This window comes from Pseudophryne corroboree, chromosome 5 (genome assembly GCF_028390025.1).
Source record: "Pseudophryne corroboree isolate aPseCor3 chromosome 5, aPseCor3.hap2, whole genome shotgun sequence".
Classification (NCBI taxonomy): Eukaryota; Metazoa; Chordata; class Amphibia; order Anura; family Myobatrachidae; genus Pseudophryne; species Pseudophryne corroboree.
In genome coordinates, this window is record NC_086448.1 from 416,484,832 (window position 1) to 416,510,110 (window position 25,279).

At 48.3% G+C, this 25,279-nt stretch overlaps 1 protein-coding gene across 3 annotated transcripts in view; it reads right to left on the minus strand.

Annotated features, from left to right (window-relative positions):
- The window catches only part of LOC134927810 (mediator of DNA damage checkpoint protein 1-like), an 840,332-nt gene that overhangs the window by 109,460 nt on the left and 705,593 nt on the right, over positions 1–25,279 (minus strand). For all 3 annotated transcript variants that reach the window (XM_063922788.1, XM_063922787.1, XM_063922786.1), the window contains 2 exons: positions 17,276–17,371; positions 3,594–3,689 (listed from right to left, as the gene is read on the minus strand). In XM_063922788.1, coding sequence (XP_063778858.1) covers positions 3,594–3,689; positions 17,276–17,371 — 192 coding nt within the window. The remainder of the gene's footprint in view (positions 1–3,593; positions 3,690–17,275; positions 17,372–25,279) is intronic.

The window sequence follows — 25,279 nt, forward strand, 5'->3', positions numbered from 1 at the left end:
CAGATTTATCTAATCTCTTATTCAACCGAGCCACATTAGCATTCAATCAGCCGTCTGCGGTGCCGACACGGTCACTCTCACAGTCTTTTCTGTCCCCACTCCAGCCTCTTCCTAGGAAGAGCACTCAGCCTCAGACATGTCGACACACGAGTACCGACACCCACAACCACACTGGGGCTATAGGGGACAGACCCACAGCAAAGCCTGTTAGAGAAAAACAGAGGGAGTTTTGCCAGCTCACAACCCAGCGCCTATCCCGGTACTGAAACGATTAAAATAATGCCTCAGACCTGTTAGCGCTTTTATAATAATAATACTAATAATAATAATAACAACAACGGCACCAAAATTACTGTGTCCCCCCCCCCCCCCCGTTTTGCACCCTGTTACTTGTATAGCAGTGTAGGAGGTCAGGACCAGCGTCTCTGCAGCTCTGTGATGAGAAAATGGCGCTGATTAGAGCTGTGAGGGCTAAGCCACGCCCCCTTAATGGGGCGCTTCAGCCCCGCTATTTTTAAAATATTTATACTGGCGGGGGTCTGGTTTTAGTGGCCAGGCACCGTAAGCCTCTTTTGCCAGTCTATTTATAGAGGTTTTATGCTGCCCAGGGCCCTGCACCCCGTAGTGCCGGTGTGTGTGAGGGAGCATGGCGCGCAGCCGCTGTGCGGTACACCTCAAAGCCGTCACTGAAGTCTTCTGATCTTCTTCTACTCACCCGTCTTCTGACTCTGCAAGGGGGGTGACGGCGCGGCTCCGGGAAGGAGCATCTAGGCGTACCTAGCGATCAGACCCTCTGGAGCTAATGGTGTCCAGTAGCCTAAGAAGCAGAGCCTTGAAACTCACAGAAGTCGGTCTGCTTCTCTTCCCTCAGTCCCACAATGCAGGGAGCCTGTTGACAGCAGGTCTCCCTGAAAATAAACCTCACATAAAGTCTTTTTCTGAGAAAATCTGGAGAGCTCCTCAGTGTGCATCCAGTCTCACTGGGCACAGAATCTAACTGGAGTCTGGAGGAGGGGCATAGAGGGAGGAGCCAGTTCACACCCCTTTTAAAGTCTTAAAGTGCCCATGTCTCCTGCGGATCCCGTCTATACCCCATAGTTCTTGAAGCATCCCCAGCATCCTCTAGGACGTATGAGAAATACAATTCATAATGAAGTCCATGAAACAACTAAAACCCCCCCCCCAAAAAAAAAAAAAACCAACAAAAAAAAACGGAAACCTCATAGACAAAAATGTTCTTACCCTGGGGTATAGAGAATGGTGCATGCCTATATTCTGTGTGTAACTGCGACTGTATTTGCATACAAAGTGCTATGCTACAGTGTTTTCCTAGAAAACACTAACATTTCATTTTGAATGCAGATAGAGCCACTATTACACAAAAGAATATAGGTATGCTGCATTGTGCGTCTTGTGGCGTCTGAGACGCATTTCAGTGTCAAAAGATGCAAAAGAAAGACGCTTGGCGCGACTAAGTCCTGCCACGGCATTGCGCGGCCTGAAGGTAAGAAGAAAAGTTTGAAAATAATAAACTTTTTTTAAATAATTCAAACGGTTAACAATTTTCAGAAATGAGCACCCAAAAGAACTGTGAAGGACATATATAGTAACCCTACAAGTAATTGTTCTGATTCTTACAGAAATTGTTACACTCAAGTAGAAGTGAAATATTTACAATCTTAAAAAAATAATAGTACATTACAAAATGTAATACAGAAACAAAAGGAGATTGAGTAACAAAAGAATCTATGGTCCAGATTCAAATGTTCCGACCCTCTCCTGCCCCCGGTATTCTAATGTTATTGCCAATGGGTGCAACAAATTAATTTCAGCTCGGTACTCCCGGAGGTAGCGAGCTGAAATGTGTGTCAAGAGTCTCTTCACGATCGCACCCATTACTTTAGTCGGATTTAGGCGCTTGACGTGCTCAAACCAAACTGTAATAAGCGCAATCAGCGCGATAACGGGGTACATTTTTAATATCGCCCCTCTATCTCCCGCCACTTTAGATGGAAGATAGCGGGTGCGATAGGATTTGAATCTGGCCCAATATTAGTGTCCACACTTGCGTGCTATAGTGTGTCTTTTAGGAGGGTCTTTGTGAAAATAAACTGGTCCCACAGGCCTCAATGCTGGCTGTGTCTCTACATCCAATTGCTGTCAGTCTAGTGGTTTCCCGCACTTTTGGGGTTATTCAGATCGAATAGTTAATTGACGAGACCATAATAACCTTGTTACAGGCGGCAATGTGCACGAACAGTTCCCGTCCTGAGCTAACAGCCAATGCCATCTGATCGAATTGGCTGCGAATGTCTCTGCCTGACTGAAAGGCAGAGGCATTCGCGCGGCAGTGACGGATCGTTGCGTGGGGTGTCACGATGGCTGTGTGACCTCAAACGCAGCCACCCCCAAGGAACAGATGGCAGCGGGACTCCTGTTGTCGTGACCAGGCTGGGGCGGCAGAAGGCTTCCCTAGTTTCTGTGACCACCCACTAATTGTGGTCCGATCGCAATTAGAGCACGGTCGCAGTTTGTGGGCGGCGGGTAGCCTTGCCCTGCGATGGGCGGCCCCAGCATGCATTTTTTAAGAGTAGCATATTCTGCTAAAAAGCAGAAACTGCTACTCTTACTGAATGAGGTCCTTTGTCTGACAACAGCTACCCGACGTGGACCCTATCGTCTCCTCCCAGCTTCAGTCCTCTTTGGTCATCCTAAGCAAGCTGTCATCTACTGGGTTGACTTGTGCTTACCCTACCCGAACAGTGCTGCAGATTTTGCAGTCAGTGTTGTTACCAAGGCATACATGCTCCCCATGCCTGAATCTGGAAGTAATGCGGATCGTTTACCTAACTTATCTGCTCACAGCCGTTCCTGCATCCAAGCTGACGCTACCTTCCCAGCTCTGATCCAATGATTGGTTGATGAACGGCAATCAACTGTCTCAATGGGGAAAAGCGCATCCGGTGCTGCCTGGAAGCACACACCTCAGCAGGGGCATTTTCAGCTTTGATACATGTAGTGTGGGTGTATGATTTAATGCCCCTTACGGTGCCCAAGCACGGTGCAATTCTCGCATGCTATTTTATCTTTTCAGTTCAAATAGCATCACATCTAGTTCAAATTGCGCAGTGTGTATTGTCCCTTGCGATACGATGCGCGCTACCATCTAGTCAATATCGCAAGGCAAAATAGTATGTGTAGGCAGGTATTTCTGATCTACATCGCATACATTACATATTGTAGTGTAGCCAAATTCGGGTGTAGTCCAAATCGCATACCACTAAAGTACAAATCGCACAGCGCAAACAGTATAGCTGAATGTGCACCTAGCACAGATAGCACCGTGTGTCCTATACTACATTGCAAACTTTTTTACAGTAAAGTTCCTGAAGGTTTGTACAGAACAATGGAGGTGAACACATTAACTGCAATGTAATGGTGTTCTGGGCATAAACAGTCAGTTCTAATACATAAAAAAACAAAAAAAAAACAAAAAAAACAAATTTTTTATAAATATATATATATATATATATATATATATATATATATATATAGAGAGAGAGAGAGAGAGAGAGAGAGAGAGAGATAATCACCTTGTGGTCTGTCTGATGTTGGTGCTCTAGTAGGTGCTTTATTATAAACTTTAAAAGCTGGATATTCCACTCTTTGGATGCCCTTTGTTGCAGAGTCTGTAAAGGTTTGCAAATAAAAATTCATAATGAAGTCCATAAAACAACTATAAAAAACACCAAAAAAATGGAAACCTCATAGACAAAGATGTTCTTACCCTGGGGTATCGAAAATGGTGCATGCCTATATTCTGTGTGTAACTGTGACTGTATTTGCATACAAAGTGCTATGCTACAGTGTTTTCCTAGAAAACACTAACATTTCATTTTGAATGCAGAAAGAGCCACTATTACAGAAAGAATATAGGCATGCTGCATATCATTTTAATCAGCAGAAGCTGCTTGTGCGTCTTATGGCGTCTAAGACGCATTTCAGTGTCAAAAGATGCAAAAGAAAGACGCTTGGCTCTACTAAGTCCTGCCATGGCATTGCGCGGCCTGAAGGTAAGAAAAATTTGAAAATAAACATTTTTTAAATAATTCAAACGGTTAACAATTTTCAAAAATGTGCACCCAAAAGAACTGTGTAGGACATATATAGTTACCCTACAAGTAATGGTTCTGATTCCTACAGAAATTGTTACACTCAAGTAGAAGTGAAATATTTCCAATATTAAAAAAATAATAGTACATTACAAAATGTAATACAGAAGCAAAAATAGGATTTTAGTACCTACCGGTAAATCCTTTTCTCCTAGTCCGTAGAGGATGCTGGGGACTCCAAAAGGACCATTGGGTATAGACGGGATCCGCAGGAGCTTGGGCACACTGAAAAGACTTTGACTGGGTGTGAACTGGCTCCTCCCTCTATGCCCCTCCTCCATACCTCAGTTATAGGAACTGTACCCAGGAGAGATGGACATTTCGAGGAAAGGATTTTTGTTTAAACTAAGGGCTAGAAACATACCAGCCCACACCACAACATACCGTACAACCGGAGTAACAGGAAACTAGATAACAGTACGAATTAACAGCAGCAACAAGCTGAAAACAACAAATGCACAATTCGTGTGTAAACTAATGTAACCAGCAAGAACACAATGCAAGTAACAGTCCGCACTGGGATGGGCGCCCAGCATCCTCTACGGACTAGGAGAAAAGGATTTACCGGTAGGTACTAAAATCCTATTTTCTCTTATGTCCTAGAGGATGCTGGGGACTCCAAAAGGACCATGGGGTCTATACCAAAGCTCCCACACGGGCGGGAGAGTGCGGACGACTCTGCAGCACCGATTGAGCGAACATGAGGTCCTCCTCAGCTAGGGTATCAAACTTGTAAAACTTAGCAAAGGTGTTTGAACCCGACCACGTAGCTGCTCGGCAGAGCTGAAGCGCCGAGACCCCTCGGGCAGCCGCCCAAGATGAGCCCACTTTCCTGGTAGAATGGGCCTTTACTGACTTCGGCACCGGTAGCCCAGCCGAAGAATGAGCTTGCTGAATCGTACTACAAATCCAGCGTGCAATAGTCTGCTTTGAAGCAGGATGACCAATCTTGTTGGAAGCATACAGGACAAACAGCGTCTCTGTTTTCCTGGCAACAGCCGTTCTGGCGACGTAGATTTTCAAAGCTCTCACAACATCAAGAGACTTTGGAACTGCCAAAGCATCCGTAGCCACAGGTACCACAATAGGTTGGTTAATGTGAAACGAAGAAACCACCTTCGGCAGAAATTGTTGACGAGTCCTAAATTCCGCTCTATCCGAATGGAAGATCAAGTACGGACTCTTGTGAGATAAGGCTGCCAACTCTGACACTCGCCTGGCAGACGCCAGAGCCAACAGCATGACCACCTTCCAAGTGAGAAACTTTAACTCAACCTTACGCAAAGGTTCAAACCAGGAAGACATAAGAAACTGCAAGACCACTTCAAGATCCCATGGTGCCACAGGGGGTACAAAGGGAGGATGGATATGCATCACACCCTTCACAAAAGTCGGAACCTCTGGGAGGACAGCCAATTCCTTTTGAAAGAAAATAGATAAAGCCGAAATATGCACTTTGATGGAACCCAATTTCAGGCCTGCATCGACGCCTGCCTGCAAAAAATGGAGAACCCGACCCAAGTGAAATTCTTCCACAGGAGCAGTTTTAGTCTCACACCACGAAACATACTTTCTCCAAATACGGTGATAATGTTTCGCCGTTAACTCCTTCCTAGCCTTAAGGAGAGTGGGAATGACCTCCCCGGGAATACCTTTTCGAGCTAAGATTTGGCGCTCAACTTCCATGCAGTCAAACGCAGCCGCGGTAAGTCCGGAAACACGCATGGACCCTGCAATAACAGGTCCTCTCTTAGAGGAAGCGGCCAAGGATCTTCCACAAGTAATTCCTGAAGATCCGGATACCAGGCCCTTCTTGGCCAATCTGGAACGACGAGAATCGCCTGAACCCTTGCTCGTCGAATGATTCCCAGTACCTTCGGAATGAGAGGCAGCGGAGGGAACACATACACCGATTGAAACACCCACGGAGTCACCAGGGCGTCCACTGCACTGGCATGGGGGTCCCTTGACCTGGAACAATACCTCGGAAGCTTCTTGTTGAGGCGAGACGCCATCATGTCGATCAGCGGAATTCCCCAACGCTTCGTCACTTCTGCAAATACCTCTTGGTGAAGAGCCCACTCTCCCGGATGGAGATCGTGTCTGTTGAGGAAGTCTGCTTCCCAGTTGTCCACTCCCGGATGGAAGACTGCTGACATAGCGCTCACGTGCTGTTCCGCCCAGCGAAGGATTCTTGTGGCCTCCGCCATAGCCGCCCTGCTCCTTGTTCCACCTTGACGGTTTATATGCGCTACCGCTGTGATGTTGTCCGACTGTATCAGGACAGGTCGACCCTGAAGAAGGCTTCTTGCTTGTAGCAGGCCGTTGTAAATGGCTCTTAACTAGAGAACATTTATGTGGAGACAAGATTCCCGGAGCGACCATTTCCCCTGTAAATTTCTTCCTTGGGTGACTGCGCCCCAGCCTCGGAGACTTGCATCTGTTGTCAGTAGGACCCAGTCCTGGATACCGAACCGACGCCCTCCTAGGAGGTGAGAACTTTGTAGCCACCACAGGAGAGAAATCCTGGCCCTGGGAGATAGACTTATCTTCCGGTGCATGTGCAGGTGAGACCCAGAACATTTGCTCAGCAGATCCCACTGAAATACCCGGGCATGGAACCTGCCAAACGGAATGGCTTCGTACGCCGCAACCATTTCCCCCAGAACCCGAGTACATTGATGAATCGACACACTTGTTGGCCTCAGAAGCTCCCTGACCATCGTCTGTAGTTCCAGAGCTTTGTCCTCCGGAAGAAACACTCTCCGTAACTCCGTGTACAGAATCATGCCCAGAAAGGGCAGTTGTCACAGAACGGACAGAGACAAATTCACATTTCTCAGCAACCGTTCCTTGGACCTCGCCTTTATCAGGAGATCGTCCAAGTACGGGATAATTGTAACCCCTTGCTTGCGAAGGAGAACCATAATTTCTGCCATGACTTTGGTGAAAATCCTCGGGGCCGTGGAAAGCCCAAACGGCAACATCTGAAATTGGTAATGAGAATCCTGTACCGCAAACCTGAGGAAAGCCTGATGCGGAGGATATATCGGGACGTGTAAGTAGGCATCCTTTATGTTGACTGACCCCATAAAGTCCCCCCCTTCTAGGCTGAAAATCAGAGATCGAAGAGATTCCATCTTGAACTTGAAAACTTTCAAGTATGGATTGAGGGATTTTAGGTTCAGAATCGGTCTGACCGAACCATCCGGTTTCGGTACCACAAAGAGGCTCGAGTAGAACCCCTCCCCCCATTGGGACGGGAACGGGAACAATGACCCTCTGTTGACACAACTTTTGTATTGCTGCCTTCACCACCTCACTGTCCGGAAGAAACACTGGTAAGGCCGAAATGAAAAACCGGTGAGGGGGCACCTCCTGAAACTCCAGCTTGTATCCCTGAGATACTATTTCTAGGACCCAAGGATCCAGGCCTGATTGAACCCAGACCGGACTGAAGATCCGCAGACGGCGCCCCACCGGTCCAGACTCCCCCATGGAAGCCTCAGCGTCATGCGGTGGACTTGGTAGAGGCAGGGGAGAACTTTTGGTCCTGGCCGCCTGATACTGCAGGCGACTTTCTTCCCCTTCCTCTACCCTTTGAAACGAGGAAGGACGAACCTTTTCCACGCTTGTATTTCTTTGGACGAAAGGACTGCATCTGCTGATGTGGTGTCTTTTTCTGTTGTGTGGGAACATAAGGAAGAAAAGATGACTTACCCGCTGTAGCGGTAGACACCAGATCAGCCAAGTCGTCACCAAACAAGACATTACCTTTGTAGGGGAGAGCTTCCATAGCTCTCTTGGAGTCGGCATCAGCATTCCATTGATGGATCCACAGCGCTCTCCTGGCCGAGATCGCCATGGCATTGGCCCTTGATCCCAAGAGACCAACATCCCTCGCCACATCCTTCAGGTAATCTGCAGTGTCCTTGATATAACCAAGAGTTAAAATAAGATTTTACTCACCGGTAAATCTATTTCTCGTAGTCCGTAGTGGATGCTGGGGACTCCGTAAGGACCATGGGGAATAGACGGGCTCCGCAGGAGACTGGGCACTCTAAAGAAAGATTTAGGACTATCTGGTGTGCACTGGCTCCTCCCCCTATGACCCTCCTCCAAGCCTCAGTTAGGAACTGTGCCCGGAAGAGCTGACACAATAAGGAAGGATTTTGAATCCCGGGAAAGACTCATACCAGCCACACCAATCACACCATATAACACGTGATAGGAACCCCGGTTAACAGTATGATAACAATTGGAGCCTCTGAAGAGATGGCTCACAACAAAACCCGATTTTTGTAACAATAACTATGTACAAGTATTGCAGACAATCCGCACTTGGGATGGGCGCCCAGCATCCACTACGGACTACGAGAATTAATAGATTTACCGGTGAGTAAAATCTTATTTTCTCTGACGTCCTAGTGGATGCTGGGGACTCCGTAAGGACCATGGGGATTATACCAAAGCTCCCAAAGGGGCGGGAGAGTGCGGATGACTCTGCAGCACCGAATGAGAGAACTCCAGGTCCTCCTCAGCCAGGGAATCAAATTTGTAGAATTTAGCAAACGTGTTTGCCCCTGACCAAGTAGCTGCTCGGCAAAGTTGTAAAGCCGAGACCCCTCGGGCAGCCGCCCAAGATGAGCCCACCTTCCTTGTGGAATGGGCTTTTATTGATTTAGGCTGCGGTAATCCTACCGCAGAATGCGCCAGCTGAATAGTGCTACAAATCCAGCGCGCAATAGACTGCTTAGAAGCAGGAGCACCCAGCTTGTTGGGTGCATACAGGATAAACAGCGAGTCAGTTTTTCTGACTCCAGCCGTCCTGGAAACATAAATTTTCAGGGCCCTGACTACATCCAGCAACTTGGAATCCTCCAAGTCCCTAGTAGCCGCAGGCACCACAATAGGTTGGTTCAAGTGAAAAGCTGAGACCACCTTCGGGAGAAACTGAGGACGAGTCCTCAATTCTGCCCTATCCATCTGGAAAATCAGATAAGGGCTTTTACAAGACAAAGCCGCCAATTCTGAAACCCGCCTGGCCGAAGCCAGGGCCAACAGTATGACCACTTTCCACGTGAGATATTTTAATTCCACAGTCTTAAGTGGTTCGAACCAATGTGATTTCAGGAATGCCAAAACCACATTGAGATCCCAAGGTGCCACTGGGGGCACAAAAGGAGGCTGAATATGCAGAACTCCTTTGACAAAAGTCTGAACTTCAGGCAGTGAAGCCAGTTCTTTCTGGAAGAAAATCGACAGAGCCGAAATCTGGACCTTGATGGACCCCAATTTGAGGCCCAACGTCACCCCTGCTTGCAGGAAGTGTAGGAATCGACCCAGTTGAAATTCCTCCTTCGGGGCCTTCATGGCCTCACACCAAGCAACATATTTCCGCCAAATGCGGTAATAATGTCTTGCGGTGACATCCTTCCTGGCTTTGATCAGGGTAGGGATGACTTCCTCCAGAATACCATTTTCCTTTAGGATCCGGTGTTCAACCGCCATGCCGTCAAACGCAGCCGCGGTAAGTCTTGGAACAGACAGGGTCCCTGCTGCAGCAGGTCTTGTCTGAGCGGCAGAGGCCAAGGGTCCTCTGCCAGCATCTCTTGAAGTTCCGGGTACCAAGCTCTTCTTGGCCAATCCGGAACCACGAGTATGGTTTTCACTCCTCGCATTCTTATTATTCTCAGTACCTTGGGTATGAGAGGTAGAGGAGGAAACACATAAACCGACTGGTACACCCACGGTGTCACTAGAGCGTCCACAGCGATCGCCTGAGGGTCCCTTGACCTGGCGCAATATATTTTCAACTTTTTGTTGAGGCGGGACGCCATCATGTCCACCCGTGGTCATTCCCAACGGTTTACCCGCATTTGGAAAACTTCTGGAAGAAGTCCCCATTCTCCCGGGTGTAGGTCGCCCATCGGAGAATCCTTGTGGCTTCTGCCATCGCCATCCTGCTTCTTGTGCCGCCCTGTCTGTTTACATGGGCGACCGCCGTGATGTTGTCTGATTGGATCAGTACCGGCTGGTTCTGAAGCAGGGGCCTTGCTTGGCTTAGGGCATTGTAAATGGCCCTTAGCTCCAGAATATTTATGTGAAGCGAAATCTCCTTGGAAATTTCTTCCCTGTGTGACTGCACCCCAGCCCCGAAGGCTGGCCTCCGTGGTCACCAGGACCCAGTCCTGTATTCCGAATCTGCGGCCCTCTAGTAGATGAGCCCTCTGCAGCCACCACAGCAGCGACACCCTGTTTCTTGCCGACAGGGTTATCCGCTGTTGTATCTGTAGATGGGACCCGGACCATTTGTCCCACAGGTCCCACTGGAACGTCCTTGCGTGGAACCTTCCGAATGGAATTATGCTTCGTACGAAGCTACCATTTTTTCCAGGACTCGTGTGCTTCCACTGGAAGAAACACTCTTTTCTGGTCTGTGTCCAGAATCATTCCCAGGAACAGAAGACGTGTCGTCGGGACCAGCTGTGACTTTGGAATATTGAGAATCCAGTCGTGCTGTTGTAGCACTTCCCGAGAGAGTGCTACCCCCACTACCAACTGTTCTTTGGACCTCGCCTTTATCAGGAGATCGTCCAAGTACGGGATAATAAAAACTTCCTTCTTGCGAAGGAGTATCATCATTTCGGCCATTACCTTGGTAAAGACCTTGGGTGCCGTGGACAACTCCAACGGCAGCGTCTGGAACTGATAGTGACAGTCCTGTACCACACATCTGAGGTACTCCTGGTGAGGAGGGTAAATGGGGACATGCAGGTACGCATCCTTGATGTCCAGGGAGACCCTGTAATCCCCCTCGTCCAGGCTCGTAGTAACCGCCCTGAGCGATTCCATCTTGAACTTGAATCTTCTGATATAAAAGTTCAAGTATTTTAATTTTAAGATGGGTCTCACCGAACCGTTCTGTTTCGGTACCACAACCATTGTGGAATAGTAACCCCTTCCTTGCTGAAGGAGGGGCACCTTGACAATCACTTGTTGTGATTATAGTGTTGAATAGCCACCAACACCGCCTCCCTGGCAGATTTTAGGAAACGGCGGGGGGAAGAACGTCTCGAACTCCAGCCTGTACCCCTGAGATACTACTTGAAGGACCCAGGGATCCATGTGAGAGAGCCCACTGGGCGCTGAAATTTCTGAGACAGGCCCCCACCGTACCCGGGTCCGCCTGAGCAGCCCCAGCGTCATGCTGTGGACTTACCGGACGCAGGGAGGACTTCTGCTCTTGGGAACTAGCTGTGTGCTGCAGCTTTTTCCTCTACCATTGCCTCTCGGCAGAAAGGATGAGCCTCTAGCCCTCTTGCTTTTCTGGGCCCGAAAGGACTGTACTTGATGATACGGTGCTTTCTTTTGTTGTGGGGTAGCCTGTGGCAAAAAAGTCGATTTCCCAGCAGTAGCTGTGGAAACGAGGTCTGAAAGACCATCCCCAAACAGTTTTACCCCCTTATAGGGCAAAACTTCCATGTGCCGATTCGAGTCGGCATCGCCTGACCATTGCCGAGTCCATAACCCCCGTCTGGCGGCAATGGACCTAGCGCTTATTTTTGATGCCAGCCGGCAAATATCCCTCTGTGCATCACGCATGTATAAGACCACGTCTTTTATATGCTCTATTGTCAGCAAAATATTGTCCCTATCCATAGTTATTTTCCGACAGGGAATCTGACCACGCAGCGGGAGCACTGCACATCCATGCCGAAGCAATGGCTGGTCGCAATATAATGCCCGAGTGTGTGACCATATCTTTCAGGGTAACCCCCTGCTTTTTATCAGCAGGTTCCTTCAGGGCGGCCGTATCCGGAGACGGTAGTGCCACCTTTTCTGATAAGCGTGTAAGCGCTGTATCTACCCTATGGGGTGTTTCCCAACGTGACCTATCCTCTGGCGGGAAAGGGTACGCTGCCAATTACCGTTTAGAAATTATCAATTTCTTACCGGGGGAAGACCACGCTTCCTCACACACCTCATTTAATTTCTCAGATGCAGGAAAAACTACTGGTAGTTTTCTCTCACCAAACATAATACCCTTTTATGTGGTACCTGGGGTATTATCATAAATGTGTAATACATTTTTCATTGCCTCAATCATGTAACGGGTGGACCTATTTGGAGGGTACACTAGTCTCATCGTCGTCGACACTGGAGTCGGTATCCGTGTCGACATCTGTTTCTGCCATCTGAGGTAGTGGGCGTTTTTAGAGCCCCCCATGACATTTGAGACGCTGGAACAGGCACAAGCTGAGTAGCCGGCTGTTCTGTGTCGTCGACCTTTTGTGTAAGGAGTTGACACTTTCACGTAATCCTTCCATAAGTCCAACCACACCGGTGTCGATCCCGCAGGGGGTGACATCACATTTACAGGCATTCGCTCCGCCTCCACATCATTATCCTCCTCATACATGTCGACACAGCCGTACCGACACACAGCACACACACAGGGAATGCTCTGACAGAGGACAGGACCCCACAAAGCCCTTTGGGGAGACAGAGGGAGAGTATGCCAGCACACACCAGGGCGCTATATATCACAGGGATATCACATATAAAGAGTGTTTTTCCTTATAGCTGCCTATATATATTGTATACTGCGCCTAAATTGTGCCCCCCCTCTCTTTTTAACCCTTTCTGTAGTGTATTGACTGCAGGGGAGAGCCAGGGAGCTTCCCTCCAACGGAGCTGTGAGGGAAAAATGGCGCCAGTGTGCTGAAGGAGATAGCTCCGCCCCTTTTTCGCGGACTTTCTCCCGCATTTTTATGGATTCTGGCAGGGGTTAAAAAGCACCTATATAGCCTCTGGGGCTATATATGGTGCCAGTTTGCCAGCCATGGTGTCAGTATTGCTGCTCAGGGCGCCCCCCCCCCCCCCCAGCACCCTGCACCCATCAGTGACCGCAGTGTGTGGTGTGCATGAGGAGCAATGGCGAAGACAGAAGTCTTCAGCCGCCGATTTTCCGGACCACCTTCTTGCTTCTGGCTCTGTAAGGGGGACGGCGGCGCGGCTCCGGGAACGGACGACGAGGTCGGGTCCTGTGTTCGATCCCTCTGGAGCTAATGGTGTCCAGTAGCCTAAGAAGCCCAAGCTACCACCACTTAGGTAGGTTCGCTTCTTCTCCCCTTAGTCCCTCGATGCAGTGAGCCTGTTGCCAGCAGGTCTCACTGAAAATAAAAAACCTAACAAACACTTTCTTCCTAGGAGCTCAGGAGAGCCCCTAGTGTGCATCCAGCTCAGCCGGGCACAGAAATCTAACTGAGGCTTGGAGGAGGGTCATAGGGGGAGGAGCCAGTGCACACCAGATAGTCCTAAATCTTTCTTTAGAGTGCCCAGTCTCATGCGGAGCCCGTCTATTCCCCATGGTCCTTACGGAGTCCCCAGCATCCACTACGACGTCAGAGAAAAGAACATTATCTTTATCAAGGGTATCCATATCAGCAGCTAAATTCTCAGCCCATTTAGCAATAGCACTACTCACCCATACCGACGCCACAGCAGGTCTGAGCAATGCACCCGTATTAGCGAAAATGGACCTCAGAGACGTCTCCAGCTTGCGATCCGCCGTATTCTTGAGAGCTGCCGTGTCAGGGGACGGAAGCGCCACCTTCTTAGACAACCGGGAGAGAGCCTTGTCGACATTTGGAGACGACCCCCATTTTTTCCTGTCATCAGAGGGGAAAGGATACGCCATGTAAATTCTCTTGGGAATCTGCCACCTCTTGTCCGGCGACTCCCAAGCCTTTTCACAAAGAGTATTCATTTCATGAGAGGGGGGAAACTTCACCTCAGGTTTTTTCCCTTTGAACAAACAAATCCTTGTTTCCTGCACTGCAGGTTCGTCAGAAATATGTAAAATATCTTTTATAGCCACAATCATGTACTGAATACTCTTAACTAACCGTGGGTGTAAAGCAGCCTCAGTGAAGTCGACATCGGAATCAGAATCCGTGTCGGTATCTGTATCTACCAACTCGGTAAACAACCGCTTTTGCGACCCTGATGGGGTCTGCACCTGAGACAAAGCATCCTCCATAGATTTCCTCCACACCTGAGTCTGAGACTCAGATTTATCTAACCTTTTAGACAAAGAGGCCACATTTGTATTAAGTGTACTTAACATTGCAAGTAAATCAGGTGTCGGCTGCGCCGACAGAGCTAATTCCAATCCCGCATCTGCGCCCCCAGCAACCTCCTCCGGGGAATAACACTCAACCTCAGACATTCCGACACGTAGCGTCGACACACCAACACACACACACACTGCCTCAGCTAGGGGACAGACCCACAAGGAAGCCTGGATAGAGAAACACAGAGGTAATATGCCAGCTCACACCACAGCACCCATATATGCCACCAAACAATATATGTTGAAAGCGCTGCTATAATTTTGCACCAAATATCTGCGTGGATGAGAGAAAATAGTGCTGGTGAGCTGTGCGGCTAAGCCCCGCCCCCTTCCTGGCGCGCTTCAGCCCGCTAAAATTTAAAAATGACGGCGGGGGTACGGAAAATGGTGCCAAGGCACCGAAAAGCCTTCTGCCAGCCTCTAAGACCCAGTAAGATGCTGCCCAGGGCGCTCCCCCCCAGCGCCCTGCACCCTGAGAGTGCCGTTGGTGAAGTGTGTGGGAACATGAAGCGCAGCGCTACCGCTGCGCTGAACCTAGTTACTGAAGTCTTCTGCCGTCACTGAAGTCTTCTGCCTTCTGCACACTCACCCGGCTTCTTTCTTCTGGCTTCTGTGAAGGGGGTGACGGCGCGTCTCCGGGAACAAGCAGCTAGGCGCACCAAGTGATCGAACCCTCTGGCGCTAATGGTGTCCAGTAGCCTAAGAAGCAGAGCCCTTAACTAAGTAGAAGTAGGTCTGACTTCTCTCCCCTCAGTCCCTCGATGCAGGGAGCCTGTAGCCAGCAGGTCTCCCTGAAAATAAAAAAACCTAACAAAGTCTTTTCTAGAGAAACTCAGGAGAGCTCCCCTAGTGAGTGTCCAGTCAGTCCTGGCCATAAAGTCTAACTGAGGTCTGGAGGAGGGGCATAGAGGAAGGAGCCAGTTCACACCCAGTCAAAGTCTTTTCAGTGTGCCCAAGCTCCTGCGGATCCCATCTATACCCCATGGTCCTTTTGGAGTCCCCAGCATCCTCTAGGACGTAAGAGAAAGGAGATTGATTAACAAAAGATTCTATGGTCCGGATTCAAATGTTCCGTCCTCCTCCCACCCCCGGTATTCTAATGTTACTGCCAACGGGTGCGACAATTTAATTTCAGCTCGGTACTCCCGGAGGTAGCGAGCTGAAATGTGTGTCAAGAGTCTCTTCACGATCGCACCCATTACTTTAGTCGGATTTAGGCGCTTGACGTGCCAAAACCAAACTGTAATAAGCGCAATCAGCACGATAACGGGGTACATTTTTAATATCGCCCCTCTATCTCCCGCCACTTTAGATGGAAGATAGCGGGTGCGATAGGATTTGAATCTGGCCCAATATTAGTGTCCACACTTGCGTGCTATAGTGTGTCTCTTAGGAGGGTCTTTGTGAAAATAAACTGGTCCCACAGGCCTCAATGCTGGCTGTGTCTCTACATCCAATTGCTGTCAGTCTAGTGGTTTCCTGCACTTTTGGGGTTATTCAGATCGAATAGTTAATTGACGAGACCATAATAACCTTGTTACAGGCGGCAATGTGCACGAACAGTTCCCGTCCTGAGCTAACAGCCAATGCCATCTGATCGAATTGGCTGCGAATGTCTCTGCCTGACTGAAAGGCAGAGGCATTCGTGCGGCAGTGACGGATCGTTGCGTGGGGTGTCACGATGGCTGTGTGACCTCAAATGCAGCCACCCCCAAGGAACAGATGGCAGCGGGACTCCTGTTGTCGTGACCAGGCTGTGCCGGCAGGAGGCTTCCCTAGTTTCTGCAACCACCCACTAATTGTGGTGCGATCGCAATTAGAGCACGGTCGCAGTTTGCGGGTGGCGGGTAGCATGCTGGGTGGCCTTGCCCTGCGATGGGCGGCCCCAGCATGCATTTTTTAAGAGTAGCATATTCTGCTAAAAAGCAGAAACTGCTACTCTTACTGAATGAGGTCCTTTGTCTGACAACAGCTACCCGACGTGGACCCTATCGTCTCCTCCCAGCTTCAGTCCTCTTTGGTCATCCTAAGCAAGCTGTCATCTACTGTGTTGACTTGTGCTTACCCTACCCGAACAGTGCTGCAGATTTTGCCGTCAGTGTTGTTACCAAGGCATACATGCTCCCCATGCCTGAATCTGGAAGTAATGCGGATCGTTTACCTAACTTGTCTGCTCACAGCCGTTCCTGCATCCAAGCTGACGCTACCTTCCCAGCTCTGATCTAATGATTGGTTGATGAACGGCAATCAACTGTCCCAATGGTGAAAAGCGCATCCGGTGCTGCCTGGAAGCACACACCTCAGCAGGGGCATTTTCAGCTTTGATACATGTAGTGTGGGTGTATGATTTAATGCCCCTTACGGTGCCCAAGCACGGTGCAATTCTCGCATGCTATTTTATCTTTTTAGTCCAAATGGCATCACATCTAGTTCAAATTGCGCAGTGTGTATTGTCCCTTGCGATACGATGCGCGCTACCATCTAGTCAATATCGCAAGGCAAAATAGTATGTGTAGGCAGGTATTTCTGATCTACATCGCATACATTACATATTGTAGTGTAGCAAAATTCGGGTGTAGTCCAAATCGCATACCACTAAAGTACAAATCGCACAGCGCAAACAGTATAGCTGAATGTACACCTAGCACAGATAGCACCGTGTGTGGGCACCTTTAGTGTCCTGTACTACATTGCAAACTTTTTTTTACAGCAAAGTTCCTGAAGGTTTGTACAGAACAATGGAGGTGAACACATTTAACTGCAATGTAATGGTGTGCTGGGCATAAACAGTCAGTTCTAATACATAAAAATAAATAAATATATATATATATATATATATATATATATATATATATATATAGAGAGAGAGAGAGAGAGAGAGAGAGAGAGAGAGAGAGAGAGAGAGAGAGAGAGAGAGAGAGAGAGAGAGAGAGAGAGAGAGAGAGAGAGAGAGAGAGATAATCACCTTGTGGTCTGTCTGATGTTGGTGCTCTAGTAGGTGCTTTATTATAAACTTTAAAAGCTGGATATTCCACTCTTTGGATGCCCTTTGTTGCAGAGTCTGTAAATATTAAAAATTAAATAATGAAGTCCATAAAACAACTATAAAAAAACACCAAAAAAATGGAAACCTCATAGACAAAGATGTTCTTACCCTGGGGTATAGAACATGGTGCATGCCTATATTCTGTGTGTAACTGTGACTGTATTTGCATACAAAGTGCTATGCTACAGTGTTTTTCTTCAAAACACTAACGTTTCATTTTGAATGTAGATAGAGACACTATTACACAAAGAATATAGGCATGCAGCACATCATTTTAATCAGCAGAAGCTGCTTGTGCGTCTTATGGCATTACATTGCGTCTAAGACGCATTTCAGTGTCAAAAGATGCAAAAGAAAGACGCTTGGAGCTACTAAGTCCCGTCACGGCATTGCGCGATTTGAAGGGCTGTTTTGCGTGACTGCAGCAAGGATGAAAGAGGACACATCTGTACCTTTAGAATTGAGAAGCTGGCAAACATTAGCACGACTTTAGATATTTATTAAGTAAATTTAATATGCCGCCACTGACAATCCATTCCTAGCTGGCAGTGTTCCCTGCAACCATCCCAGCTCTGTGTTCCTGGTGGGAAGGAGGTCTTAGGAGGCAGGGGAAGCTGCAGCAGCAGTGGCCACCTCCTACCATCAGCCTATCTTTCTGTGCAAGGTGCGCACCTCAGTATATGTCCTGTGCCACCCTGCCAATGTCCAACCCTGTCCTTTGCACCACCTGGTCCAGTTTTCCCTAATTTGTGACACCCCTAACCATGTCTAGCCACCCCTGTGCCCAAAACAGGTCCAGCTCTCCCTGTCCTGCACTTTTCCTTGACCTAGACTTCCCTGCCCGGCATCCCTAAGGTCCAGTTTTTCCTGTCCTGTGACCCTCCAGTTTAACCCCTCCCATATACAGACATCACTGGAGTCCCATATTTTGTCCCACCACCCATCTTCCCCATATACCCTTCACAGCCACGTTTCATCTTGCCATGCTTCTCATCCTTGCACTCCCTTTCATCTTCCAATTCTCCCTTCTTCATACCTTCCCATCCTCCTCCTCTTCTGTTGAAGGTGATGGGCAGTGCGAGACTAAGGTCCACATGGGCATGGAGATCCGATTTAGGAAGGGCCTATTATGTGCCGTCACAGGTAGTGTGATCAGGGCCACAGAGAAGTTCTCCTGGGTTTGAAGAGGGGGTGTGGTGACATACTATATCACTGCACTACCTCCTCACACTTCAACTCTAAGCTACCTTCCTGCACTACATCACTATGCTACATCCCCACACTGTCACTATGATACTAATTTGCAGTACATCCCTGCAGTATATCACTATGCTAGCTCCCCACACTACATCTCCAGACTATTTCACTGCACTACCTCTCCAAACTACATTAGTGCACTACAACTACCTACCCACACCACCATACTGCGCTACCTTCTTATACAACATTACTGTGCCACATTCCAACACAACCCTACTGCGCATTTCCCACCCCACATTTCTGCGCTACCTTCCCAAACCACATTACTGCATCTACTTCCCACACCACATTACTGAGCTACCTTCCCACAAATTACTGCACTACCTTCCCATACCACTGTACTGCGCTACCTTCCCACAACACCGTACTGCGCTACTTTCCCACACCACATTACTAGGCTACTCCGAAACGCATTACTGTGTTACCTCTTCACACACTATCATTACACTATCTACCAACACTACATCATTATACTACCTACCAATACTACATCACTCCGTTCCCACCCCCCACACACACATTACATAACAGCACAAACTCCCCACACACAATACAATCACTGCATTAGACTCAAGTAATCCTCCCTCTCATTACTTTAGAACATACCCAGCCTCCATAGGCATTTACCTTTAAGGAGGAGGTCTCTGTCTCTTTCCTCGGGTCCCTGCATGGTGCATGCACAGAAGCTCCGCCTCCGGATAAATAGAATTAGGGGGAGGCAGTCTCAGACAGGATAGGCGGTAAGGAGGGGAGGGCGAGTGAATGGGCGGAATATGCAAAAAAGAGCAAAGCAGCTGGTGGGGGGTGTAGAGGAGGAGTGAGGCGGGCTTGGCCTTGGAGGTGGGAGGGGCTATCTGGACAATGCAGCAACAGAGCCCATGGCTGGGGTAGGGACCAGCAACAGCATCCAAGCATGACAACTTTTTATTATTAGTTTATGCAACAATTGATGCCTCACCCCCATTATAGCTCCGCCCACACTTTCCACAGTGCCGTCCGCCTGTTTTATTTATTTTTCTTCTTTGGGGGTGGTGGGACCCACAATTTCTAATAACAGCCCTGTACTGGACTCAGGACACTGTATCAATGGGCCTAATTCAGACCTGATCGCTCGCTAGCTATTTTTTGCAGCGCTATGATCAGATAGTCGCCGCCTATAGGGGAGTGCTTTGCAAGTGTGCGAACGCATGTGCAGCCGAGAACTACAGAAAAGTTTTGTGCAGTTTCTGAGTTGCCCAGAACTTACTCAGCTGCTACGAACACTTCAGATTGTCAGGTCCCGGAATTGACTTCAGACACCCGCACCGCAAACGCTTGGATATGCCTGCGTTTCTCCAAATACTCCCAGAAAATGGTCAGTTGACACCAACAAACGCCCTCTTCCTGTCAATCTCTGTGCGAATGGATTCTTCGTACAATACATCGCTGGGCAACAATCCGCTTTTTACCTGTACGACGAGCCTGCGCAATGCAGTGCATACGCATGCGCAGTTCTGATCTGAACGCAGCGAAAAAACTTAGCATGCGATCAGGTCTGAATGACCCCCAATGTTATTTTACAATGTTTTATTTAAACACACTAAGGGCGGTATCCTATTACAGGAGATAAAACATCAGGTATGAAACCGTCAGTTTTTCTAATTTTTTAAGATGTATTATTTTTTTTTTCTTTAGAGGTTATCCATTTAGGATTGCCCGTAGAAATAACAGCTTTCCTCCAAAAAACACACAGATTTAGTGAAACGGTTTCCGGGGATTTGGATAAGATAAGCCGCGGTGACCTGTCAAGTGTCTCCTGCTCCCCGCAGCAGCAGTAGACAGGGACTGCCGTGAGGGTGCCGCGGTCCGGGAGCCGGCAGTCAGCGCCAAGACCGGAGTAGCGCCGCATCCCCCCTCTTTCCCTGCCCACGGCGGCGGTCATATGATCGGTCAGTACTGCACCGGGAGCTGCCAGGAGCCGGCACCTGGTGCATTAACAAATGCCCTGATAAGCTGCAACTCGTGCTGGCTTATATGGGTTAATAGGACAGCCCAGGGTGATATCATTACTTTGGGTAATGTACAGATGGAGCCACGCTAATCATGGCTCCGTCTGTGACTAGGTGCGACCTACCAGGAATGAATGGGATGTGCGTGTGTCGTAGACGTCCACATGCCGACTTCACTTTGAATGGGAGCGTATGTATATGCTTGGCGGTGGGCCGAGGCGCAGGTGCGCCGAGGCACGTCGCTTGCCCCGCCTGCGATGTAGCCACGCTCAATGAGCGTGGCTCAATCTGTACCGCCGGTAACTGGATATCGCCATGAATATTTGTCTCTTATGTGTGTGCCTGCAGTTACTCTACATCCTTTATTTTAATTAGTAACTACAATAACAGGATTTTAATTACATACCGGTAAATCCTTTTCTCGTAGACCGTAGGGGATACTGGGGTCCACATTAGTACCATGGGGTATAGACAGGTCCACTAGGAGCCTTGGGCACTTTAAGAAATCAATAGTGTGCACTTGCTCCTCCCTCTATGCCCCTCCTACCAGACTCTAGAAACTGTGCCCAAGGAGACGGACATATCTTGAAAGAACGATTCAGAAAAAGATAGTGGTGAGATTCGAACCAGTACACACAAACAAGAAGAAAACCATGTTAACACAAAATGAACAAGAACAGCAACAGCTGATCCAACAATAATACTTAACCAAGTAACCCTGCAGGAAACACGAAGCACTGGGCTGCGCCCAGTATCCTCTACGGACTACGAGAAAAGGATTTACCAGTAGGTAATTAACATCCTATTTTCTCTTATGCCCTAGAGGATACTGGGGCCCACATTAGTACCATGGGGATGTACCAAAGCTCCCAAACTGGGTGGGAGATTTATGAAAAATCAAATAGGGGTTCTTGTGAAACAAGGCCCCCAATTCCGAAACACGCCGTGCCGAAGCCAAGGCCAATAGCGTGACGGTTTTCCATGTAAGAAACTTTACATCCACCTCCTGTAAACGCTCAAACCGATCCGATTGCAGAAAATGCAACACCACATTAAGGTCCCATGGTTCCGTAGGAGGCACAAAGGGTGGTTGGATGTGCAGAATTTCTTTCAAAAAGGTCTGAACCTCAGGAAGGGATGTCAACGGTTTCTGGAGGAAAATGGACAAGGCCGAGGTCAGGACCTTTATGGAGCCCAGACGCAGACCCACATCCATACCAGACTGAGGAAAAGGCAGAAGACGACCCAGCTGAAATTCTACCGCAGGATATTTCCTGTTCTCACACCAGGAGACATATTTTCTCCAAATCCGGTGGTAATGTTTAGATGTTACCCCTTTCCTGGCTTGGATCAAGGTAGGAATTACCTTGTCTGGAATCCCTTTCCGGGCTAGAATTTGACGCTCAACCTCCATGCCGTCAAACGTAGCAAGTCTTGATAGACGAATGGGCCCTGCTGTAGAAGATCCTCCCGAAGAGGTAGTGTCCTCCAGAAGTAGTACCAGTAGTTCTGCATACCAAGCCCTTCTTGGCCAATCCGGAGCAATGAGAATTGCTTGAACCCTTTCCATTTTCATTCGGATTATGTACATCACCGCCGTCACATGGTCTGACTGAACCTGGATGGCTCGATCTTGAAGAAGATGAGACGCCTTCCGAAGGGCGTTGTATATTGCCCTTAATTCCAACACGTTGATTGGAAGAATGGCTTACTGACTTGTCCATCTTCCTTGGAAGCGTTCCCCTTGGGTGACTGCTCCCCACCCTCTGAGGCTTGCATCCGTGGTTAGAATCCAATTTTGAATCCCGAACCTTCGGCCCTCGGTCAGGTGAGAAGTCTGTAGCCACCACAGAAGAGAAATCCTGGCTCTTGGGGACAGACGGATCCTCTGGTGCATGTGTATGCGATCAGGACCATTTGTCCAAAAGATCCAGCTGGAAGGGTCTTGCGTGAAACCTTCCGTACTGCAGTGCCTAGTAAGAGGCTACCATCTTCCCCAGGAGGCGAATGCACAGATGTACCGATATCCGGGGCGGCCGTAGGACGTCCCTTACCATTGACTGAATTACCAATGCCATTTCCAGAGGAAGGAACACCTTCTATACCTCCATATCCAGTATCATCCCTAGGAACGGAAGCCTCCGTGTTGGTTCCAGGTGAGATTTTGGCAGATTCAGAATCCACCTGTGATCCTGGAGTAGTCGTGTGGAGAGGGCAATGCTGTGTAACAACATCTTCCTGGACGGTGCTTTTATCAGTAGATCATCCAGGTATGGCATTATGTTCACTCCCTGCTTGCGGAAGAGAAACATCATCTCCGCCATAACCTTGGTAAACACCCTTGAAGCCGTGAAGAGCCCAAAGGGCAGGGCCTGGAACTGGTTGTGGCAGTCCTGCAACGCAAACCTTAGATAAGACGGCCAAATCGGAATATCAAGGTACGCATCCTTGATATCCAGAGACACCAGGAATTCTCCCTCCTCCAGACCTGAGATCACCGCTCTCAGTGACTCCATCTTGAATTTGAACACCCGTTAATATGGGTTCAGTGACTTGAGGTTTAAAATGGGTCTTAGCGAAACATTCGGTTTTGGTACCACAAACAGGTTGGAATAGAAACCCTTGTTTTGTAGGTGAAGTGGAACTGGAACAATGACTTGAGTCTGTACCAGTTTTTGAATTGCTGCTTGTAAGGTCATACTTGCTTCGGGTAAAACTGGTAAGCCGAATTTGAAGAATCTGTGAGGTGTGAGTTCCTGAAACTCCAGTCTGTAGCCCTGGACGATAAGAACTTTTACCCATGGATCCAGGGATGAGGTGGTCTATACGTGACTGAAATATTGTAACCGGACTCCCACCTGCCTGTTGACCAGGCAGTGCGGTCCACTGTCATGCTGAAGGCTTTGCGGAAGCAGAACCGGAGGTCTGATCCTGTGAGACGCAAACAACAGAAAGCACATCTCAAGTCTTAGCCATCGCCCACTTCTTCAGCTGACCAAAGATCCCTGGTGCACAGGATATGTCCCACCCCCGAACCAATGGAAGAAAAGCACACAGTGTCTATTGTATTATGTTTTGATCTACTGTATAAAGAGCCAGCTGCATGCCAGGTCCCTATCACAGACTCTGAAGGTCATCACCCGTGATGACTGAGGACCGGACCGGGAAGCGCAGGCAAATCCAAAAGTATGTACCATTGACTGTAGCCATTATTCTTTTGTATTGTATTGCTTTATGATTGTAACCCCTTTTCAGTAATAATATGTTGTGGTGTCGGAACCCAGTAGTTTAAATACAACCTGGTGTCATGTTTTCCTTTCCCTGCTAAGGTTTAAAGTGTATACTATCTCATGCATAGCTGGTAAGGGTTTGCTGTGTAACTTTGGGTGTGTACGCGCTGTGTGTACTTTGTACAGTCAGCACGGTGTTTGTACGCAAAGTCCGTACACGGTACGGGACTCTATACGCTAATGGTGTAATAAGTACGTAGGTTGTGTATTAAGTATAGCGGCCGCAGCTGCTTCATTTAAAGTGTATGAAGTGTCTTTTTAAAGTGTTGCTTTTAGTCCTGTATGAATATCAGCATTCTCAAATCCGCATCAGCAGTCGACTGGCGTAGCCACAAGCCCCTACGTGCGGACACTGCCATGGCAGTAGTCCGCACGTTGAGCAAACAAAATCTCCTTTATGGCCTCCACCATAAAGTTAGCAGAATCCTGTATATGCTGTAGGAGTAAAATAATCTCCCCCCTGGACAAGGAATCTAACCCGTCAATTAGATTACCAGCCCATTTTTCAATGGCCCTAGTGATTCATGCACAAGCTTTAGTGGGTCTTTGGGCCACACCCGCCGCTGTGTACAGAGATTTGAGAGTGGTCTCAATTTTGTGGTCTGCAGCATCCTTCAACGAAGCTGCCCCAGGAACCGGTAAAACGATCTTACAAGACAGCCTGGAAACGGACGCCTCCACTATCGGCGAGATTTCCCCTTATTTTCTGTCATCCTGAGGAAACAGGAAGGATGTAATCAACCGTTTTAGAATCTGAAACATCCTGTCAGGACTAACCCAAGTTGCTTCAAAAAGGGAATTTAATTCCTTGGAAGCAGGAAAAGTAGCTGAGGATTTCTGTGCTAAAGCTGCACCCCCCCTTCCCCCCCCACTAAGTCCACCTCCACCTCATCTGTGTCTGATACATCATCATCAGTATCAGCCTGCATGATTTACGCTTCTTTGGACAAATAGCAGGGTTCTGAGAAGCCGGAACGACGAATGAATCTCTATTCATCAGGTCATCTACAGATTGCCTTAAATATTGCCTCTCCTTCTCATTTTGGGATAATTTATATGAAATAATTTAAATCATCCCTTTTAAAGAATCTAACGATACTGGTTCAGATCCACTAGCCTGAGAATGTGTACTATCCTGAGTACACTGTAATGATTCCCCCGATTGAGAAAAGCACTCTGCTGTGCATGATAACCAATCCTTTGACATGATAAATGCAAAAGAACACCCACCCACCCACAGAGTGAGAAATAGGTTAAAAGCACAGTTAACCCACACAGCTCTTCTAGGGAGACACAGAGAAATGGAGACAGCCACACAGCGCCCCTATAGCTAAGGTATAGACCTAGCAGGGTCGCCAACTAAAAACCCTTAATAGGGTTTAGTA